At 44.1% G+C, this 20,998-nt stretch overlaps 1 protein-coding gene across 1 annotated transcript in view; it reads right to left on the bottom strand.

The window, feature by feature from the left end:
- EXOC4 (exocyst complex component 4) overlaps nt 1-20,998 on the bottom strand; it is a 289,405-nt gene that overhangs the window by 189,256 nt on the left and 79,151 nt on the right. The window contains exons 8-9 of the mRNA XM_005530978.3: nt 16,794-16,939; nt 13,519-13,607 (exon numbers count right to left, since the gene is read on the bottom strand). Coding sequence (XP_005531035.1) covers nt 13,519-13,607; nt 16,794-16,939 — 235 coding nt within the window. The remainder of the gene's footprint in view (nt 1-13,518; nt 13,608-16,793; nt 16,940-20,998) is intronic.

Genomic DNA, 20,998 nt, shown 5'->3' with positions numbered 1-20,998 from the left:
CAGTCCTTCATGACAGATGTTTAAACTACTACCAATCATTTCTTCCTGTAACACGAAGTTTTCTATGCAAGGATTCCAGTTTTCCAAAGGAATCAAAGCAGAGGCAGAGAAGGACACAATTCTGAGTCCTGGAACTCCTTCATCTCCCCTTTTTGTAGCATCTTTTAACTGGGAATGGGAATGGAGCATTTGCTCCTCAAGTTCCCAGAAAAGAGATGCCAGTTTTTTTTCCTGCCCCAAGCAGATTTATCTCTGTATTTCAGATCTTTATCACCACTCAGCAGAAGGAAAAATAAAGTTATTCTCCCCTTTCTGCTTTGTAGCTGCAGTACCTGAAATAGGAAAAGCATCTTTTGTCATACAAAGGTAAAGGCCAAGCTCTTTTTGACTTTTTGTTGAATTCCTAAATTGGATCCTCCATTTACAAAAGTCATAAAAATAAAGCCTTTAAAGACACAAACACTCGGTAGCTGCGGGAGACCAGGTGGATCTGAGGTGCACAGGACCATTTCCACCCAGCCCAGTGGCTCAGGGTACCCCCAAAATCCCCTCAGACACACAAATGTGTGAACTGGTCAAAAATTCTGGACAAAAGCACAGGCTCTGATAAAGAATCATGGAATAATCAATAAAATTAATTATATAAACTTCTGTAAATAAAATGAGTTCTTGAAACAACAAGAAGGATAATGAGCTGTAAATATTTGAAAAAAACCCACCCCTGGCTTTTCTCTGCAATACTCTGTTCTATATTCCAGAGAGGCTCTGGGAGAACATTCCAGCAGCAGGCAGGATATAATGACAGAGACAATGGGAGAGCAGAGAGATCTGCTCCCAGTTTGCTGGGATTGATGGAATAATGCCAATCTGGTCCATTGAAACTCCAAGTGAGACCTGAGGTGTTTGTGAGCGGAGCTCAAGTGGGTTCCTTGAACACCTCTGAACAAACATTTGGCTTCTTCACTTACCAAGCCAAGGAAGGGCTTTTTGTTCAGGCTTTTCTTTCCCAGATCCATGAAATACCCAAAGCCCCACCAAACTCCTCAATTAGGGAGAGGAGACATGAATTAAGTGTCAGGAATTTACATTGAAATGCATCTTGCAAAGCATCAGCTCCTCTTTACACACACCCCAGCCATTACCACTAATAGAGTTCCAAGAATTTCCCTCTTCCAGGGAATTAATTAGGAAGTAAAGGCTGCAAGGAATTAGTTTTTATCCACATTTTAATGTGAAAGTTGCAGTTAGGAATATATCAAGGTTGGTTTAAGTCAGAGAGGGGAATCATGTAAGAAGATGTTGCTGGTGAATTATTTGTTTTCTGCATCAAAATGCTTCACTTACAAATTAACTCACATGGAAAAATAATAAAGATGGAAACAATGCACAGAACAATACAGCCTGTTATTCCAGAGATGGAATCCCAGGATGGAAGAGGTTGGGAAGGACCACGGTGGGTTCCACTCCCTGCTCCAGCACAGGGAACGTCCAGGTGCCTCTGGAATGTCCCCAGGGAGGAGACTCCAGCCCCTCTCTGGGCTCTGCTCAGGTCTGGGCACTGCCCAGGGCACAAGTTCTGCCCCAAATCCAGGGACAATTCCTGGGATCAGACTGAGAGGAATGACAGATTTGTCTTTACAAACAAGCTGTGGGTCTGCTGGTAAATAAAACCAGCACTGAGAGATAAAAGAAGCAATGGGACGGATTCCATTGATTGATGAACGGAAAAAAGATATTTGCCTTTGCAAACAAACTGTAGGTTTGCTGATAAATGAAATTGGATATTGAAAGATTAAAGGGGAATTTATGGTGAAACACCATAAATTCCATAAGAATTAAATATTAAGAGGGAGGATAATAAATTAGAGGGGAATCTTAGGAATCAGGCATTCCGGGAAGTCTGTGCCTCTCAAGTACCTCAGCCCATGGGGAAAGAGAGAGGGACATGTGGCTGGGAAATCAGGATAAAAAGGAGGCTGCACCCTCCAAAACTTGGAGAGAGACCCCAGGGGAATGCCCATGGCCTCTCCCTTTATTAAAAAAATAAAATAAAAGGATTCCTGTCTCCTTTTTGGAGATAAATCTCTGGTGTTTGTGGATTCATTTTCCTGACAAGACCCTGCCCGTTCCTCCATGCTCTGGAGTGGAGCCTGCTCCATCCTCTGGAGCCTCCCTTTGGATCCTGATCCCCATGGATGGGCCCTCAGCCGTGTCCCCTCTGGGGGCTGCACAGCCCCAGCTCCCTCAGCCTCTCCCAGCACCGAGATGCTCCAGACCCTTCAGCACCTTGGTGGCCTTGGCTGTGCTGGGGGAACGCCTGGACTCAGTCATCTTCGAGAGCTTTTCTGAGTTTATGATTCCATTTCACATCACGGCTCCTGAACTCTTTAAATTCTGTCTGCTTACGGTTCCAATGACTTGAAGCCAACTCCAGATAAATCCTCAGGTTTCCACAGCAGCTAAAAAGACACCAACACTGATTTCTGTACAAGCACCCACTGGGAACATCCCTTCTCACGCTGGGGTCAGGCCAAATTGGCATCTCCCCTTGCTGAGGGCACAGCCCCGAGTGCTATAAACCACTTATTACCCAAATTACAGCTTTCCCCCATCATGGAAGGACTGGTGAGGGAAGAGGCCATTTGAAATCACTTCCACACTCATTAAGCAGACAAAGAAAGTGCCATTTGTTCCATTTGTTCCCACATTCCTCGATGCCACTGAGGTGCAGTGAATGCAGGGCTTGGAGGGAGCTCATCCAGTAACTCCTGATGACAATTAAGTCAAACACAACCCCACCATCAGTGCAATTAAAATCCCCAAAGAGCAGCACAGATGTACTCAAGGCCCCCAATCACTTACAGGGTTTTTTTTTATATTATGTAAAAATCCAGCTAGTGAGCAGCAAGGCTTTGGTATTATATTATTAAGTAATTACAATGAGATATGAAAACACTAATGAGATCTGTGGCGAGGATTTGATGCACCCAATGTTTCGAGGAAAAAGAATCAGTCTGGCTTTCTCCAGCACACTTGGAACAACCTCCTGCAGGCAGCTGCATGAGTTTTATGTGGAGAAAACACAGAAAAATCTGGTTTCAACAACTTCTCCGCCTTTGTGGTGACTGCAAGGCTCAAAAGACTGGCAAGGGAAGCGGGAAAATTTGGGAAATTGATATCCAGAGCATGAATTTAAATGCAGGCCCTGGTGTGCACATTGATGTGGGGAACTGCAAACACCACTTGGAACATGGAACACCCTCCCCATCCTCTTTGCTTTAGGAAATCACAACAGTGTGGCACATTAATGACTATACAGGGTGACCAGTCTCTGCCTGGTGTATAATCATATAATATATAATAATATAATAATATATATAATATAATAATATCTAATATATAATACTTATATATAATATAAAATATAAAATATAAAATATATAAAATATATAAAATATAATAATAACAATAACAATTATAATAATAATAATGTTGTAATAATTCTTGGGGAGGAGACTTCACATGAACCAATTAATGCTATCCTGGTCGCCACTGGAGACACAAAACCCAAGGACTCTGTGACAGCACCAGACATTTGCTGAAACTCTGAACCTACTGATGAAAAGAGACCTGTTGTCATAAGGAAAAAGGGGCCTCATAATTTTAGGAGGAGAGAGGGAGCATCCACAGAAGAAAAGCCACGTCAAGGCAACAATCCTGGCACTCCTGAGAAGTCCTAACACTGCAAAATTCTCCGGGAAACTGAGGTAGAGAAATGTCTCACATTTTGCCCAAAATAACGTTTTCTGGTGACTTCAAGTTAACTTGGAAAGAACAGCCCTAGAACCTTCCCAAGGCACCTTTCCCTCCTGCTTCAGCTAACCCAGATCCTTCCAGCTCTGATCACTCCGGGATGTGCAACTCCACCAGATTTATAAGGTTCAGAAATAACCTTTGAGGCCTGGAATAACTCACGTGGATCCCAAAACTCAGCCTTCCCCTTTGGAGAAGAACATGGATTCACCCAGGCCATGTCCCAGAGGATGCTGACCACAAGGATCACCCCATGGAGCCTCCACTCCTCACGTTATTTTTATCCAGCTGGAGAGGTTCTCAGGGCCTGTCTGAGAGGAAGGTTCTGTTTTCCCAGTGCTGGGTGGTCCAGCCCAAAATTTTTCAATTAATGCATCCAAGTTCACACCTCTCATTCCAGTTCAATTGGAATAATCACCAAAATGAGCTCCTTTAAAGATGGATTCAACATGCACATGGTGTCCTTCTATGACTTCACCCAATGGACCTCTGAATAGAATTTAAATTATGAGGCTGCCGTCCCAAACCATCATAGGGAGCCACCCACTCTGGAATGCACAATTCCAGTCAAGCTCTAAAACTAACAAAAATCCAGGAGATAAGAGATTTAAAATCCCATTGACAGGAGGATTCAAAGTTCTCGTGCTTTGATCAGGAAAAAAAATCTTCCCCATGAGGGTGGTGAGGCCCTGGCACAGGGTGCCCAGAGCATCTGTGGCTGTCCCTGGATCCCTGGAATGCCCAAGGCCAGGCTGGACAGGGCTTGGAGCAGCCTGGGATGGTGGGAGGTGTCCCTGCCCATGACAAGGGGTGGAACTGGATGATTTTAAGGTCCCTTCCAACCCAACCCAGTCTCTGATTCCATGATTCTCACAGACATTCCTTCTCTCCATCTCCAGCCTACATAAAAACCCCCTTTTCCCTTCACATCTCCTCACATTATTACTGGATGCAAAACCTTATTCAAGGAAACTCTCCTCACTTGGAAAACATCCGTATTTCTGTGTCCTGATAAGGAAATATTCCAACACCGCCCATAAAACCCAACAGCAGTTGATGCACTTGGCCCACAGAGCCCTTGAGAATCAGCTTTTCTATCTTCACATCCCTGAATCACATCCTGTCACTGATTAAAGTTCCATCTTCATCCTGCAGAAGAGAATCACCTCCTCAGCACACATTTATCTCCTCACAAAAGGCAGGGAAGAATGGATCTACAAAAGCTGTTGCCTTTTTTTTTTGGCAGTAATTTCTATGATACACAAATGGAAACACAGGAGAGTGTGTGTGTAAAATGGGTAACAACCAACATTAAATCAAATGTGTAGCATTTTAATCCTTTAATTAGGTAAAAATTACTTTCTCCCCAACAGTTCTTCCTTATTAGGAAAAACTCAAGACATCTACAGATCCTCCAACTGTTATTCCAACTCGAAGCCACAAAAGTCTTTGGAGCATCTGGCGTGTTTTGTGCTCCGTGGCAGCCTCGTTCTCTTTGAATTGAGTGATTTATTACCACCTAACCTCAGCCTCTGATGAGATTATGCTGCCAATTTGTGCCTCATTTTCGGAGAGAGGGCTCTGGAACCCGGGCTTTGGGCTGAGCGTGGTGAATCTCAATTAAAGGCTGACCTTTACAAGAGGAGGGAAATGTTAATTCATGCTCACCTAAATGGCTTTAGCCTGCTTTGAAAGCAGAGTTTTCTGAGCCTGCCCATTCCTCTGCCACTGGAAAGTTCCATTTCAACATTATTAAGATAAAAACCTCTTGGCTGAGAGGGAAAAACCCCAAATGATAATGCAGCTGTCTGGGGTGCATTTGTTATGCTCCTTGAAAAACAATGATGTCGCATTTTGAAGGGATCTCAGACACAGATTAGAGGCAGCAGAATGACAGGGCCAGAGATTAAACACTTCTTTACCCCCTGAACAGGTACAAGAGCAGCAGCAGCTCCCTCCACACTCACCCTCAAGGTCTCTGTTGGAATTTGCCGTCCCCTGTGATGTGGAATTACTTCCTGGAGAAGTCTCAGCTTGAAAGGTATAAAATTTGCAGAAGAGGCAAGAAAGCGGCTCGGTCCCCGCAGATAATTGTGTTGGGCTGTTTTTTAAATTAGGATTATACACTCCATCAAATGGGAGAAAGAAAAGGAATGTTTCAGCAATGTATTTATCAAGGTCTTGCTAAGCAAGCTGGTGAAAACAAAGAAATTTGACCTGCAAAAATGATGGATGTGGAGAAACTTCGATATGAAAAGAAGAACCTGATGAAAAATTCAAATGGCAGCAAGATTTCAATAGAAAACATAAACATCCATGAGCATCTCAGGACTCTACACTATCTAAAAGGCCAGAAGAAACAAAAGAAAAAAAAAATATATACAATGCCAAGACAGCAATTAATCACTCTAGAAAAAAGGAGGAATCACTGAATATCCTCAGCTGGAAGGGACCCACAAGGATCAGAGTCCAAATATATTGTGTGCATACATGTGTAGTATAAATCTCTTCCCAGCACTATGTATAAAGGAAATGCATTGCAGTTTTGGCCTGTCTGGTGACTCAAGATGCCAAAAAATCAGCATTAACTGATCAACTTCCACCAGGTTGAATTCTGACCCAGCCGATCTGAACTCCCATGGATATTTTATTCCTCATTTCACAGCCTAACTCCACGGTGTTTAAATAAAGTTCACTACTGACATTTAGGCAAAAGCACAAATTCCATGGCTCAGTACTTCCAAAAGCCTGCTCCTCCCGGAAAAAAACTCCAGTAATTGATATAAAACAGGGTATTATAGATCACAGGCATAAACATTCTCCACCTATTCTGTTCTAATCTGCGTAATACAAGATAATTCCATGTTGTCTTTGTAAATTCACCACATAGCCCTCAAATGCTTCAGTAATCTAGATTCAAAGCTGGAAAGGAGCTGTAAATAAATGCCTTGAAAATCAAGGATTGTTTTGCAAACAAGGCACTGGGAACACAGCGAGTCCCAGTTGTAACAACACAACCCAACCAGTCCTGGCTGGAGCAGCTTCCAGCAAAATGAGTGGGAGTGGAGAATTTCTGGGATATTTCATAGAAGAAGGATGGTACTTCCTCACATCAAGAGCAGAGAGAAGCATGGCAGAAGTGGGAGAGTTTTGAGGATGGAGAATCCAGGCTGGTGACAGAACTCAAAGCATTGATTCTCCATCTCTATTTGAGAAGCTCCTCTCCTCATACACCACCTTGATGCTCTTATTTTTGGTTTTCCTGTTCCAAAAGGACCATGTGGCACCTGAGGGGTGTTTGGGCTCTGAAGTGATGTGGTGGGTCCAGCTGAGAACAGTGTAAGGGCTAAAGATTAAAGGAAGAGGAGCCTGAGGTCAAGACTGCGGTGGGGAGGCCCAGAGCAGCTGTGGATCCCTGGAAGTGTCCAAGGCCAGGCTGGACGAGGCTTGGAGCACCCTGGGATAGTGGAAGGAGTCCCTGCCCAAGGAAATGGGGTTGGAACTGGGTGATCTTTAAGGTCCTTTCCAACCCAAACCCTTCCATGACAGTGACGCCGCTGGTGCTCACTGGCACCCTCTGGAACTGGCAGCAAATATCGCCCTAATACCAAAATTCCTCCTCCTGCCTTACCTTGCTCAAAGTCCCCGACACAAAGCAGAGATTTCACAGCCCAAGCCTGACTTTCAACACCTCCCATCTCCCTGAGAAGTCACAAGATTTAAGTGGGAAATTCAACCCCTCCAAATGTTCTCTGGGATTAACAGAGATGCCCTGATCCTTTTTCACAGACTCGACTGCTGGCTGAGGTCAGCCTTTAATAAGCAGCAATACACACATTTAGACACCTGGAAGGGATCAAAAACATTGTCGAAAAGGATAAAAACAAACCCACATGGATGGGAAAAGGAGGGCTGACCCCACCCAGCAATGGGAACCTGTTGCTGTAGATGAAATGCCAAACGTGCTCTCCCCAACACCGGGAGCTCTTTGCACTGACAAAGCAAAGGGACCCTCCTGCCTCCTTTTTTTAGGTGTCTCCCTCTGAATTGTAGCTTTAATAACAATCTCTGAGGAAGAATCAAGAAACAAACGATTTTCTTACACATAATCCCCTTTTTGCTGTCAAGAGCCTGACCCCAGTTTGATAATCTCATTTCCTGAGAATCAAAAAGCTGGAAATTTAAGCTTCCTAGAGTGTTAATTGTGGCCCTGCTCCATCGCTAATCAAAAAATTGGATGTTTTGCATGAAAATGGTGCTCTAATTAATTCTCAGTCATAAAGCAGCCCGGTTTTAATAACCCCTCCTTGATTGGGCAGCCTTTGAAGAGGCCGTGCCGTTAATCCGCTACACCAGGACAAACACACGCCGAGGAACTCAGGAGTGGCTTTCCAGGGGCTGAGGGAGCTGATTGCTTCAGAGCTGGCCAAACCTTGAAAATCCCTGCTCTCCCCCCTCGCCCAGCCCTGCCCAAGCTCAAAGCCAACTGTGATCCTGCACATCACCAGGAGACAAAAGCAGCAGTGTGACAGGAAATTCGGGATATCACATCAGCTCCCCCTCCTCGGCCGATTTTTCCGCTGGTTTCTTCCCCGTTCTTCCTCAAGGAATATTTTTAACCAGCACAGGCCACTTGTCACAACATCTCCTTTAACCAGACATGAATCCCCTTCCCTCTCCCCCTCCCCACCACCTCTGACTGACAACACATTATCATCCGCATCTCGCCGAGGTGCTGAACCGAATTTTCATTATCCCAAATGTCAGCATCGGTTTCTGTCACTGCTGAGCACAGCTGGCTCCCTCCGGCAGCCCTTGGGTGAATCCAAATGGAACAAGGCACCTACAAATAACTGCATTTTCCCTGGACCTGGCCTTACATCGTGCCCTTGTCATATCAGATCAAGCGTGCCTCTGCTGCTATTTCTTGGCGTCAAAATCTTAATTAGCAGAGTTTCTCGTCGGTTTTCTTTAATTACTTAAAACCTTATGGTAAGGAATTTTTCGGGCTTGGGTGGGGAATGGATGAGCAGCAGAGTGGGGAGTAACACAAATCCACTTCCCAAATTTAGACTTGTCAGAGGCACATTTAAGGCTTTTCATTTATCACCCAGCCAGCAAAGAAAAAGAATCCCTGGAGTTTCTAAAAATGACCCACTATAATTTACTGTGTTGTTATACCAGAGCTTTGTTTTACTGCCACATCTGCCATCCTGTGCCAGAGATGAGCAACCTGGAAGGTTCCTAAAATCCCAGACTGGTTGGGGTTGGAAGGGACCTTAAAATTATCCAGTGCCACCCCTGCCATGGGCAGGGACACCTCCCACTGTCCCAGGGTGCTCCAGCCTGGCCTTGGATATTCCAAGGTGTGGAAATGCTCTCCACTTCCAGATAAACTACTGGGCAGCTTTTAGATATTTGAGTGTTGCATATTTAAAATCCACAAGAGCCTCTTGCATTTGATTTTTAGCATATAAATAAATTTATATAATACTCTTACTACTCCCACCAAGAGTGAAATACCTATAGAAAAGTTCTGGGTATTTAAAATCACCCGTGAAAAACTGAAACTTCAGAGTCCCAGAATGGTTTGCTTAAAAATCATCTCATTCAATTCCCCTCCAGTTCCTTCAAACAGAACCAAGGGGAACTTATCCAATTCTTTTTTTTTTTTAAATAGGAAGAAGTGCACTGCACCTCTGGAATGCTCTGGACAGAAACTGCCTAAATAACTTCATCAAGTATTGAATCTTTGCTGTTTCAGTTCAGCACACGAAATGTGTCCAGTAGTTGTGAGGATTCAGCTCTGGGGCACAAATTTCATCCTTTGTTCTATTGAAGACTTTCTCTGTGAAGTCAGGCGATTTTTTTCCTCCTTTCCTTGTACAAGCCCTGTCCCAAATTCCAGTGCCAGCAGAGCACAAACTCATCCACAAGTTGCCAAAGCAGCAGGATTAGAGACAGAACTTTCCAAAAAAACCCCAAAACAAATGAAAAGGAAAAAAAAACAAAGGCATGACAACAATCCAAGAATATTTTCTATCCTTCAGTGGAGCACAAGTATTTGTAGGAGTGATTCCTCAAGGAACAGCACATGGAGCATCCTCCTGAGTGGCAGAGCAGCCACTGTTTGTCTGTCTATAAATCAATACCTTCAATAATCAATAAAAATCAGTGGGATGGAACATGGGACTGAGCATTGACTCTGGAATTCTGATCCTACTCCTGCTCCCATCATCCTTCCCTGGACAATCCATCCCACATTCCCTATAAAATCCTGCTCCACAAAGCCATGGAGGAGGTGAATTACTGCAGAAATGCTCGGAGCTTCCAGGGGGAAAGAAACAACAAGCCTCAAATTTTGGGGGTGTTGAGCAGGTGTGGAATCCACTCACATCCTTGGGAACCACGGGAGCTCCGGAGCACTTCCCATTCCATGGCCAGCCCCAGCCCAGCTGCAGGACAGGGCAGAGCTGAGCTGGCTGTGACTCACAGAGCGGCACCTGCTTGGGATTCCCAACCAAACCCAGCCTAAACAGAGCGTACAATTCCGAAATATTTCCCTTTGAACAGAAATCCGTTCAGGAAGCGAAGTGCAAAGCAGAAGAGGGGCAAGTGATGAAGTGGCAGCCAGTATTCCGTGTCATTCGGAGAATCATGGAATGCTTTGGGTGGGAAGGGACCTCAAAGCCCATCCAGTGCCACCCCTGCCACCTCCCACTGTCCCAGGCTGCTCCAAGCCCCAATGTCCAGCCTGGCCTTGGACATTCCAGGGATCCAGGGGCAGCCACAGCTGCTCTGGGAATTCCAGCCCAGCCAGGAATTCCTTCCCCAGATCCCATCCATCCCTGCCCTCTGGCAGTGGAAGCCATTCCCTGTGTCCTGTCCCTCCAGGCCTTGTCCCCAGTCCCTCTCCAGCTCTCCTGGAGCCCCTGCAGGCCCTGGAATGTGCTGGAAGCTCTCCCTGGATCCCTCTCCTCTCCAGGGGAACATTCCCAGCTCTCCCCAGACTGTACCAGTCCAGAAGGAAATATTTCACTTATGTACTTCCCCCCACCTTGTTTTTAATGACAGTTGTCAGAGAACTTGTGTGGCCAACTTCAAGGGAAAAACACCTGGCCAAAGTCTTTCTCCTGCAATTTCAGTGGAATGAGGCAGAAGAATTCCAGCTCTAAATCACTTGCAGCAGGTCCCTTTCCCCCACTGAGGGATAATGTGAGCCTCATGCTCTGCACTATTTCAGTCCAAATCAAAGGGGTTAATGACAAAGCATCACTCTGATCTTCACACATTTTTAAGGCTATTTAAATTAAATTCTTATTTCAAAAAAGTTAGCGTGAGCTAAACTTTTATAAATTCCTTTCTTTTCATGCATATGTTTCTTTGAAGATCTTTTCAGGAAAAAAGATTCCCTAACAAGTCACCCTCCCCCTGCTGCCACTGAAAAATCATCCCTGTGGATAAGGCTGTTGGGAACAGAAACTGTGCGGTGTTCACAGAAGACAGTGTCACATGTCTGCTTTCCACTAACCTGATTGAACAATTAAACTGTATTTCTCTTTAAAAGGGATAAAAAAAAAAATAAAAATAAATAAATAAATATATATAAAAAAAAAATCCAAATGCAGATCTTGCTGTGGTCTGGGATTCAGGAAGATTAATGAGCAACCTAAAAGGGAACAGCAGCTCATAATAGAGACAGAGGTTACTGCATTTTTAACGTGAAGTTCAAAGGGAAACTTATTCTTGATGGTTCAACTGCAAAGGATCTCAGCAAAGCCATCTCATCTATTGTCCCCACTGTCTCCCCACACTGACTTTTTGTCACCTCTTGCATCACGTCCAGGCTCTTCCAATTGAGCTGCAAAGGGCGGCGGGGTCTTGGCCCTCTCCACACTCATTCCTGTTTTGTCCTTTACTTCTCTGGCACATCCTGGGCTTTGTTCTTCCCCACCCCGCCCTCCCTGGGCAGCCTGAGCAGCTCTGCTGCATCCTCCTCTCCTGGAGGTGCTCCCAGTGGCCTGCTCATCCCAAATGCTGCCCCAGGATTCGTTTTGTATCTGTAAGGAATCACTCTTCCATGAAATCTGGCTCTGAATGAGCTCCAAACTCAGGGCAGGAGCTCTTTAAAACCCTCAGTGTAACAGCAATAACCACAAAAATCCCCAAATCTCAGCCACAAGGCACCTGGAGGAGGACACGGATCTGGAGAGCATCAGTTCCGTTCTCTGCTTGCTTTTGAAGCCACATGGACAACAGGGAATGACAGAAGGCAACAGGACTCATCCCAAAGGGACAGGAAATTCTGAAGCAAGTCCTGCAGGCTCCCTGATGGCCCCAAAAAGCTCAAAATTTTCAACAGCTGCAAAATTCTTGGCTTTGAGCCCACATTTGTCCCACACAGTTTGTAACAGAGAGCTCATAATTATGGAGAATTAACTACTTAAATCCTCCTGGAATAAAACCTGTTAATGGGATGGAACAGCTTAACCACATCCCACTGACCTGGGGGACATTTCCCAGCCGACCCTGGACATGTGACACTTCTGAAGGTGAAAACCTGAACCCCAAAAGGCAGAAACCTGTGAGCTCAACACCTCCCAAAGGTGTAAAAGGTGAGATCCCAGTTTAGCTGACAGGTACCTCCCCTTTCCTTCACTCTCACGTGCTGTGGGATCAGGGGGTGGGCAGCTGTCACCCTCAGCACGTCCTGAGCTCAGGTTCTTCCTCCTCAGTCCACCCAAAAGGATCTCAGAATTCACCACAGAACCATTAACAGCCCTGATCATCAATGCTCAGATCACCTCTGCAGTCACCCAAGTGAATAAAACAAGAGCAACCTCTGCCTCTTGAAGCCTTTTTTCACACCCTTGTGAGTTTGAGTTGTCGCTGGGGACAGGTTATGAAAGGAGGAAGGGAACACAAAGGCATCCAAAAAGTATAAAACATACTCAATTAAAAGCCAGCTGAAAATGATCATGGACAGGAAATTCTGGGAGAAATTCTGCCCCTGGTCATCGCTGTAATAGTTGAAGAGCATAAATTATTTTCTTGTTATGATTAGCCCAGGAAGAAACTGGAATAGATGACACAAAAGAATTTAGTCCTGCTGTACGTTATCATGGCAATCTTAGGATGTTCCCTTGATTCTGCTGCCAAACCCAAGCACTGGATCACTCAGGAAAAACAAGTGAAATGATGCCATGCCTGGAGCAGGAAACACTTTTCTGGGCACACAAACCACTTGCCATGGGCAATATAAATCAGCAAAAGCAGCCCAAATCCCCTGATTCACCATCTGCCAACACTCTGCAGCTCCTCACGTGTACAAAACACAAAGAATTGGTCACTTCAGTCCATCCAGCTTCAAATTTGAGCTCAGCTCAGCCCCCAAAGCAATGTAAGTATCACAGTAAGGAAATAAATTGCAGTTAAAAATCCAAGGTAGCTCCAATACCCAAACCCAGTGCTCAAGGTGAAGTTGTTTGTATTTCACCCACTGTTTTATGAGTATTTTTTAAGACCTCGACCTCCAGCTGAAAATGCTGAGAGAATAAAGAGAAACCTTTCACAACCTCATAATAAACAAGAGCTTAAAACCTGGAGAGAGTGAGAGCAGAGATCAATACCTGCCAGAGGCTGGACAGGATATTCCAGCTCCAGCAGAAGGGAATTATCCAACTGCCACAGGATCCCTTTCCATACCTTGCAGCTCCCCACTCCTGCTGTACAGCTCCCTCCTCTGCTCCCGCAGGTAGGCACTCATGCTGATGGCATGGGATGAGGATTCAAACCTGGAAATTCAAAGGAATCCGGTCAATCCAGGCACTCAGCCAGCCCTGGAAACATTCTTCTTGTGAGCACCACTCAGCTCTTGGTAATACAAAATGTAAATATATTATTCTCCTGGAAATTGGGGACAAATCAGTTATTATTTATTATATGGTTCTAATAATCAACGAGGACCAATCCAAATATTTCCCAACTATTTCTGCCCCATCAACAGGATTTTTGAGAACAGTAAAAGGCCTCAAACTGGGCCCTGATCTGCCAGCTCAGTGACTCAGGACAGCTCAATGTCCCTGTCACCACAAGTGTCCCATGGCCAAGGGCTTAATGTCTGACCTGCCTGAGTTCCAGGCAGGCACTTCCCCAAAAAAACCAACCCTGGGAGTGCCTGGATGGGCTCTGGGCACCAGGGAGAAGGGAGCTCGTGGTGGGGACCTTCAAACAGCTCCAGTGGACTCCAGACCTGGAAAGAAAATGGGAAGAGCTCAAGGTGTTGATGGTTTGCTCTAACATTCCTCAGTCCCTCCCCAATTCCATGGTTCAGGAAGATGGAATCAGCCCCAGTGCTGCCCAGAGTGACCCTGCAAACATGAGCATCCCACCAGAGACAGGAGAAAGCATTTCACAGCTTTCCTGGGCACTAGTGTTAAGATTATTACTATTAATGAGGCTTTTCTGCTCTAATTTGGACTGTGAGTGTTGATGTTATTGCGACTGAACTAATAACAATTTACCAAAACACAACAAACCCTTTGGATTTTAATTAAATGAGCTGTAAATTCTTGGCTCTGTGTTCCCCACGTGCTCCCTTCTGGCCCCGGTGAGACAATAACAGCAGCATTATCCCACAGGCCTTTCCAGGCACCAAACCCACATCTCATCCCTTCTTTTCCAGAACCATCCAGTTTTTCTCCCCTATTTCCCTTCCTCTGCCACCTCCTGGAGCTGCTCTTCCCCACATTCCTGTTCCCACTTAACTCCTCTACCCTTGTAACTCCCTTCCCACAAAGCTTTCAAAATATTTTTGTATTACACAGAATTACAGCCAAGTCTGGGACTGATTTATTGGGTGTTCAGCCCTTGCTTGTACAACTCATTCCTGTCTTACTTCCCGATTTCCATCTTGGAAATCTGAGCTGGCAACCTGAGCATGCCCTTGGCTACTTTGGGGAAGAGAAGAAACCCAGGTTTACGATGGCATAAATGTTCCAAATTCCCAAATTTCCCTTCATCTGAAGCTTTCTTTTTCAAGCCAATATTGCAACTAAATAAGGAATTTAAAAAAAATTATATATATAGAATAGAATAGAATAGAATAGAATAGAATATATAATAGATAATAGACAATATATAATATATAATATATAATATATAATATATAATATATAATATATGATATATATTATATATTATATATTATATGTTATACGTTATATGTTATATGTTATATATTAGATATTAGATATATCAGATATTAGATATTAGATAAAATATATTAGATAAAATATATTAGATAAAATATATAATATATATTATTTCTACTTTTTTCCTAAATGCCAAACTACCACACCATTTTAAAGGAAATAAGGACTCCAAGTCTCTTCTAAATACCAGCTCCTGATTTCCAGAGAGCAGGACACAACTTCCCTCTATTCCCTGAAGACACAACTAGCAGAAATATTTAATATTAATTAAATTAGCTTAATATTTAATATTAATTAAACGAGCTCACAGCTACCAAAGGACACAGCACCAACACCTGTGAGCAAAACACGAGGTGGAGCCCTGCCCTAAGAGACTGCTGAGGAAGGAAATGCAGATTTGTGGTGACAAGAGGAAAGCTCCTCAATTTGGACAGGGCTAATGGAAAGGCAGGGAAAAGAGCCTGGCACGGAAAGCGCCGGAGATGGGAGGGGAGACAAGAATAACACTCCATCAAACATGTACAAACCTCAGTGGGCTGAGAAATTCCATTTCAAGGGAGATTTCCATAGATAGGGTGACAGCTGACAGCAGCCAGATAAGCAAATGAGAGATCCCAGTAAGTGCTGCTGTCACTGCGGGGACGGCACCGCTCGGTGACAGCGCCAGGAGGGGTGAGAGAAGCTGCTCCCACGAGGTGATTCACCTTCCTCTAAACCATTACTGCCACCTCCTCTCTGCTGGCAAACTACCCTGCTCCAGGTGAGACAGAGCAGCCTCATTCTTCAAACTGTAATCCCAAACTTTGTCCTCAAACCCCAGACTTGGGTCCTTGTACACCTGGGAACAGACATGGGATGAGCAGCCCTGTTTCATTCCAATATCCATCTGCAGGTCAGAGAAAATTCCAAGTGGAATTCTTCACCCAAAACAGCCATGGGGAGAGGGTTAAAAATAGGGTGAGGGGTAATAATTATGGGTTGACAGGGGAAGGATGCAATGCTTAACCTCTAATAACAGGAGGTTACAGGAGAGCTCATCCTGGGAGAGCAAAGAACGTGGAAGACTTGGATTTCTAACTGGGATCTCAGGTACTATGAGAGGACATCTACTGGGAGCACCTCTGCCAAAACAGCACTTTTAGGTCCTCTCCAAAATTCTTAAGAGGCCCAAGAGAATGGCCAGCACAGGTAGAAGGTGGAAGAGAAGAAAATTCCAGCACAGCTCCTCCAAATCCAGGTGTGAATCTCCTCTCCCACCAGTGCTGCTCAGCAACTCCTCACTCCTCACTGCTGCACAAATTTGCTCTCCCAAATCCTCCCCTTGGCCACCCAGCCTCTCTCACCCTCCTCTCTCTTACACTCTACTCCCAGCCACTTAATTCTTTGCAGCCTGACTGCTGAATTAAAGGAGTTAGTGACAGGATTAAGTGCTTAGTCCATGCAGTAATTACACAGTTATCTTAATTCCCTTTGTCCAGTGCTCTTTATCACTCCCTCTAACAGGTCCTGAATTTACCGTGGACAAAGAGAGGCAGAATGGATCGCTCCATGCTCTGCAGCAGCTCCAGTAATGGGATTCCCAGTCCTGGAATGAGCCCTGGGAAGAGCTCAGCTCTAAAACCCAGAATCTGTAACACATCTTCAGCTCCGGGCATTAAATCCCCATCGCGGCACTTCCACACCTCTCACGCTGTGAAACTGCGATTACCAGCAGCACTCGGGGACCAAAGGCAGCTTAGGCACAGCTTTACAAACCCCTGCACTTACTTGAAGAGAGGGTTTTTGGGTCTCTGGGGTTTCTTCTTGGCGAAGAAGGCGGCGAATTCGCGGCCGGAGCTGGCGTAGCTGAGCTGGGCCGAGGGCTCCGAGGCCGTGCGCGTGTTCTTCATGTCCAGGTACTCCGTCAGCAGCATCTGAGGGGAGGGAGAGAGCTCAGCAGCTGGGCTAAAACATGTCAGTATGTCCCTGCAATGCCTGGGATTTTTAGGTTCTGGGCAGGAAAACAGATGAAACTCACAAAAATTCTACTTGATGGAAACGCGGCTTTAGTTTAAAGAAATGACATCCCAAGGACTGGCACTAGTTTGGTAAAAACTTATTTTATATTCCTTAGAAAGGTTTGGGTTAGGAAGGACCTTCAAGATCATTCAGTCCCACCCCTTGGCATGAGCACCAGGCTGCTCCAAGTCCTGTCCAAGGCCCTGGACACTCCCAGGGATGTCCAAATCAATCTGCTCCAAGTCCCTGATTCCATCCATGGCAGCCACAGCGAGAGGGTGGGTGAGCTTTATCCAGTGATTAGAAATCTAATAATTCATAATATAAAAAATATAATATGTATATTTATTTATATGATATTTATTTATATCATACATATTAATATATATAATATATTATATATTGATATATTTATATATATTTATTTAACATCTTATATTATATCATATCACATCATATCATATTATATCATATCATATAGTATCATTATTATATTATATTATATTAATATAAATAGATATTTCATATATAATCTACATTATATAAAAATATTTAAAATATTTTATATTTAATTATAAAATATAATTAATGTTCTTAAAAACAAAGGTTTGCAACAGTGAGCAGTGCAGTTAAAATCCCTTAGTTTATAAATGCATTTATGTGCTTAAATATTTCCAACACATTTATATAGAGAAATAGGAAACATCCATGTGTGTGCTGGGAGCCACATGTGATGGAAAATACCCTGTAAAGCTGTAAAAATTGTTCTTTAATACCTCCCAACACAAACATGCTTCTTTCATCATCAAAAATATGAATTCCCGCAGCTGCCAGCTGAATTCAGGTTTGATTTTCCAATCCCAAATCACTCCAGGAGGGGCTGGGGGCTCCCTTTGTGACACGAGGGTCTCCCCTGTGTAACCTCTGCAGCCTAATATTTGATATTATTTAATGTGCAGAAGTAAAACCAGACTCCAGGTGATTCCATTTTAATTTCCTTGTGTCTGAAGATGAAATAGAAGCCCTCAAAAAATGAACTTTTGTCAGTGTATTTCAAAAGTCTGTTTATTTTCAGGAATTTTTACCTCCTCAGAGGCTGTTGGGAATGTGTTCCATGTGAATAATTAGCCAGTCAAAGCCCATCAAAGAGAGTTGGAGGTAATGAAAAGAATTCATCACTCCTGTGCTGCCTAAGTTGAAACAAATTACACAGGAATAAATATCCAAGCAAATGGAATCGTGCTCCTAATTAGAAACAATTTGGGATGGCTTGGGAAAAAAATAATAATATAACACATAGAAAATCTGATTCCTAAACCATCTCAATTAAAACTTTACCTGAGCACAGGCTTTGAAAATTCATGTTCATTGGTAAAAATAATCACTGTGTTAATTTTTGCCACTAATTTACCAAACCCGTTTGTATTCACCTATTTGCATTTCATCTTCTCCACTTAAATTAACAACCTCAAAATCGCCACAAAAATCTAATTAAACCCTCAAATTTAATGAAGTTGAAAAAAAAAAAAAAAAGAAGAAAAACATTAAGCAATTTGTTCTTCCATTATGGATGAAACCTATTTATGATGGATTCCACGATTCTGGTGTCACATTATATCCAGGAGTGGGGAATATTAAGTGTGAAATCCAGGATTACAGTAAGCCAGGGGAGGTTTGGGTTGGGAGCAGAATGAATTATCCCTGTGGGGAACAGATGAAACAGAGAACCAAGAGATGAGTTCACTCTAAGATATTCAGAAAATGCCAAAAAGTCAGAAAAATTAGAGAAAAATGTTAATTTATCATTAATTTACTTGATTAAACTATTTGCTAGATAGGCAGGGGAGGATGGTTGGATACAAAGCTCTGAAGAAGTCAGAAGCTGTAAAGCTGATTTTGATAGTTATCCTCAAAATTCATCAGATTCCAGAATGGTTTGAATTGGGAGGGACCTTAAAGCCCATCCAGGGCCACCCCAGCCATGGGCAGGGACCTTCCACTCTCCCAGGATACTCCAAGCCCTGTCCAACCTGGCTTGGGACACTTCCAGAGATGTGGAGACCTCTGAGAAGATGAAAACAGGGAAACAGGAATTGGGAGTTCATTTTTCAGTTAAAAAATTCAAGGCTAGCAGAAACTGGGGCAGGCAGATCAAAGCTCTGCTCCAGTGCCCTGAATTCCACAAATTCTTTGGGATGAAGCAATTAACTGGAAATGTGACTGAGCAGTGACAGGAGTGATCTCCAGAGAGAGGATCCTGGGAACCTCAGAGCCCCTTCCAGGACCTAAAGGGGCTCCAGGAGAGCTGGAGAGGGACTGGGGACAAGGCCTGGAGGGACAGGACACAGGGAATGGCTTCCACTGCCAGAGGACAGGGATGGATGGGATCTGGGGAAGGAATTCCTGGCTGGGCTGGAATTCCCAGAGCAGCTGTGGCTGCCCCTGGATCCCTGGAATGTCCAAGGCCAGGTTGGACATTGGGGCTTGGAGTAACCTGGGATGGTGGAAGTGTCCCTGCCATGGGATGAGCTCTAAGGTCTCTTCCCACCCAAAACCATTCCAGGATTCAACACAGCTCATTTGGCTTGAAACGGCAGCATAAAAATGAAATCCCTTCTAACTTTTCCCCAATATTAACTCATGGGCCAGGCTGAAAATCCTGGCAGTGCTTGGTGTCCACAAACAGCCTCAAGTTTCCCTTTCTCGCTGCACTGGGAGGTTCCTGGTGCTCCCAGAGTCACCAGCCCCCATTTATTCCCCGTGTCTGGACAGCCCCGGTTTGTCACTTGTTCTGCTCTCATCATCCTCATGGAGGATTTTAATAAATCTCACATTTCAGTGGTACAAGTTGTGCTCTGGTTATTAAAATCCACAGCAAGACAGAACCTGAAAGTCCACTTGAAAGGTACAAGGACCCAGATATTAAAAATATCCACTAAAAAGTCACAAAAAACCAGGCTCTTCCTGCCCGTGTAAGCGAAAGGAGGTTTCCTGAAGGAGCCACGTAAAGGATTTCCTGATTTGGTCCCACACCTGATTAGGAGTTGCTGAGGCATCAATCAAAAACCTCGTTAGACATTAATCACGTGGCTGCACACCAAGATTTATGAGGGACTGTAAAGTTTGCAGCATCCCATTCATCTGGAACAAGGACTTTGACTTTGTGCTCTGTGGTTGAATCCTGCCGTCCCTGGGCTGTGTTTACATCCCTCAAACAAACAAAGCTGTCCATAAATGCAGGAGAACAAAGCACCCTGCATCCCACTGCTCTTTGGGAATGAAAATTAATACAAAGTGGTTTATTAAAAAAGCCATTTTTATGGATTTGGGGCTGTAATTAAATTGTCAAATTCCAAAAGGTCAGGGCAGTGTGTGTGGCCTGGCCGTCATGTTGAGCTGGTGATGCTCTGCTCTGTCCTTCTGGACTGCAGCACTGGCACAAGGACAAATCTGCTCCAGGGACACTCCACATCCACATTTTCCTTCCTTGGCTGAGTCCCAGGACAAGCTGGATAGGTTTTTATGCCTTATCATGCCCAAGATTGACCTGAACAAAGTATGGGTTCTAAAACATACCTGGCCAGAGTGACAGATAAATTTATTTGTTTTTCATAGCTTTTGTGAAGTTTTAGATAGGAGGGCTGAGCTCTGAATAAGTTCTGATCTATAAATTAAAAGCTTTAATTGGTATTTCACACCATCACATACCCTGAATTCAGATGGAACTGCAGTGTGGACACTCTGCTCCATCACCAAACCAGTTTCAAACTCCACATCATGAGCCCCGATTTTCATCATCCTTCCTATACTTGGGAGGGTCCAGAAAATCCAAGGAAAACCAACACACTCTGAATTTTCCAAGGGTGAATGAGAAGCCCAGGTAATTACTGGCCTCTCCACCTCATATTGATCAGGGACAATATCACAGAACAGATGATAGAGGATTCTATTAAAAAAGAATTAAGGCAGAATAA

The sequence above is a fragment of the Pseudopodoces humilis genome, chromosome 5 (genome assembly GCF_049639895.1).
Source record: "Pseudopodoces humilis isolate 2021_Gansu_Grassland_sample_001 chromosome 5, ASM4963989v1, whole genome shotgun sequence".
NCBI classification, from domain to species: domain Eukaryota; kingdom Metazoa; phylum Chordata; class Aves; order Passeriformes; family Paridae; genus Pseudopodoces; species Pseudopodoces humilis.
The sequence above is the reverse complement of the archived record's forward strand: the minus strand, read 5'-3'. Positions and strand labels throughout refer to the sequence as shown.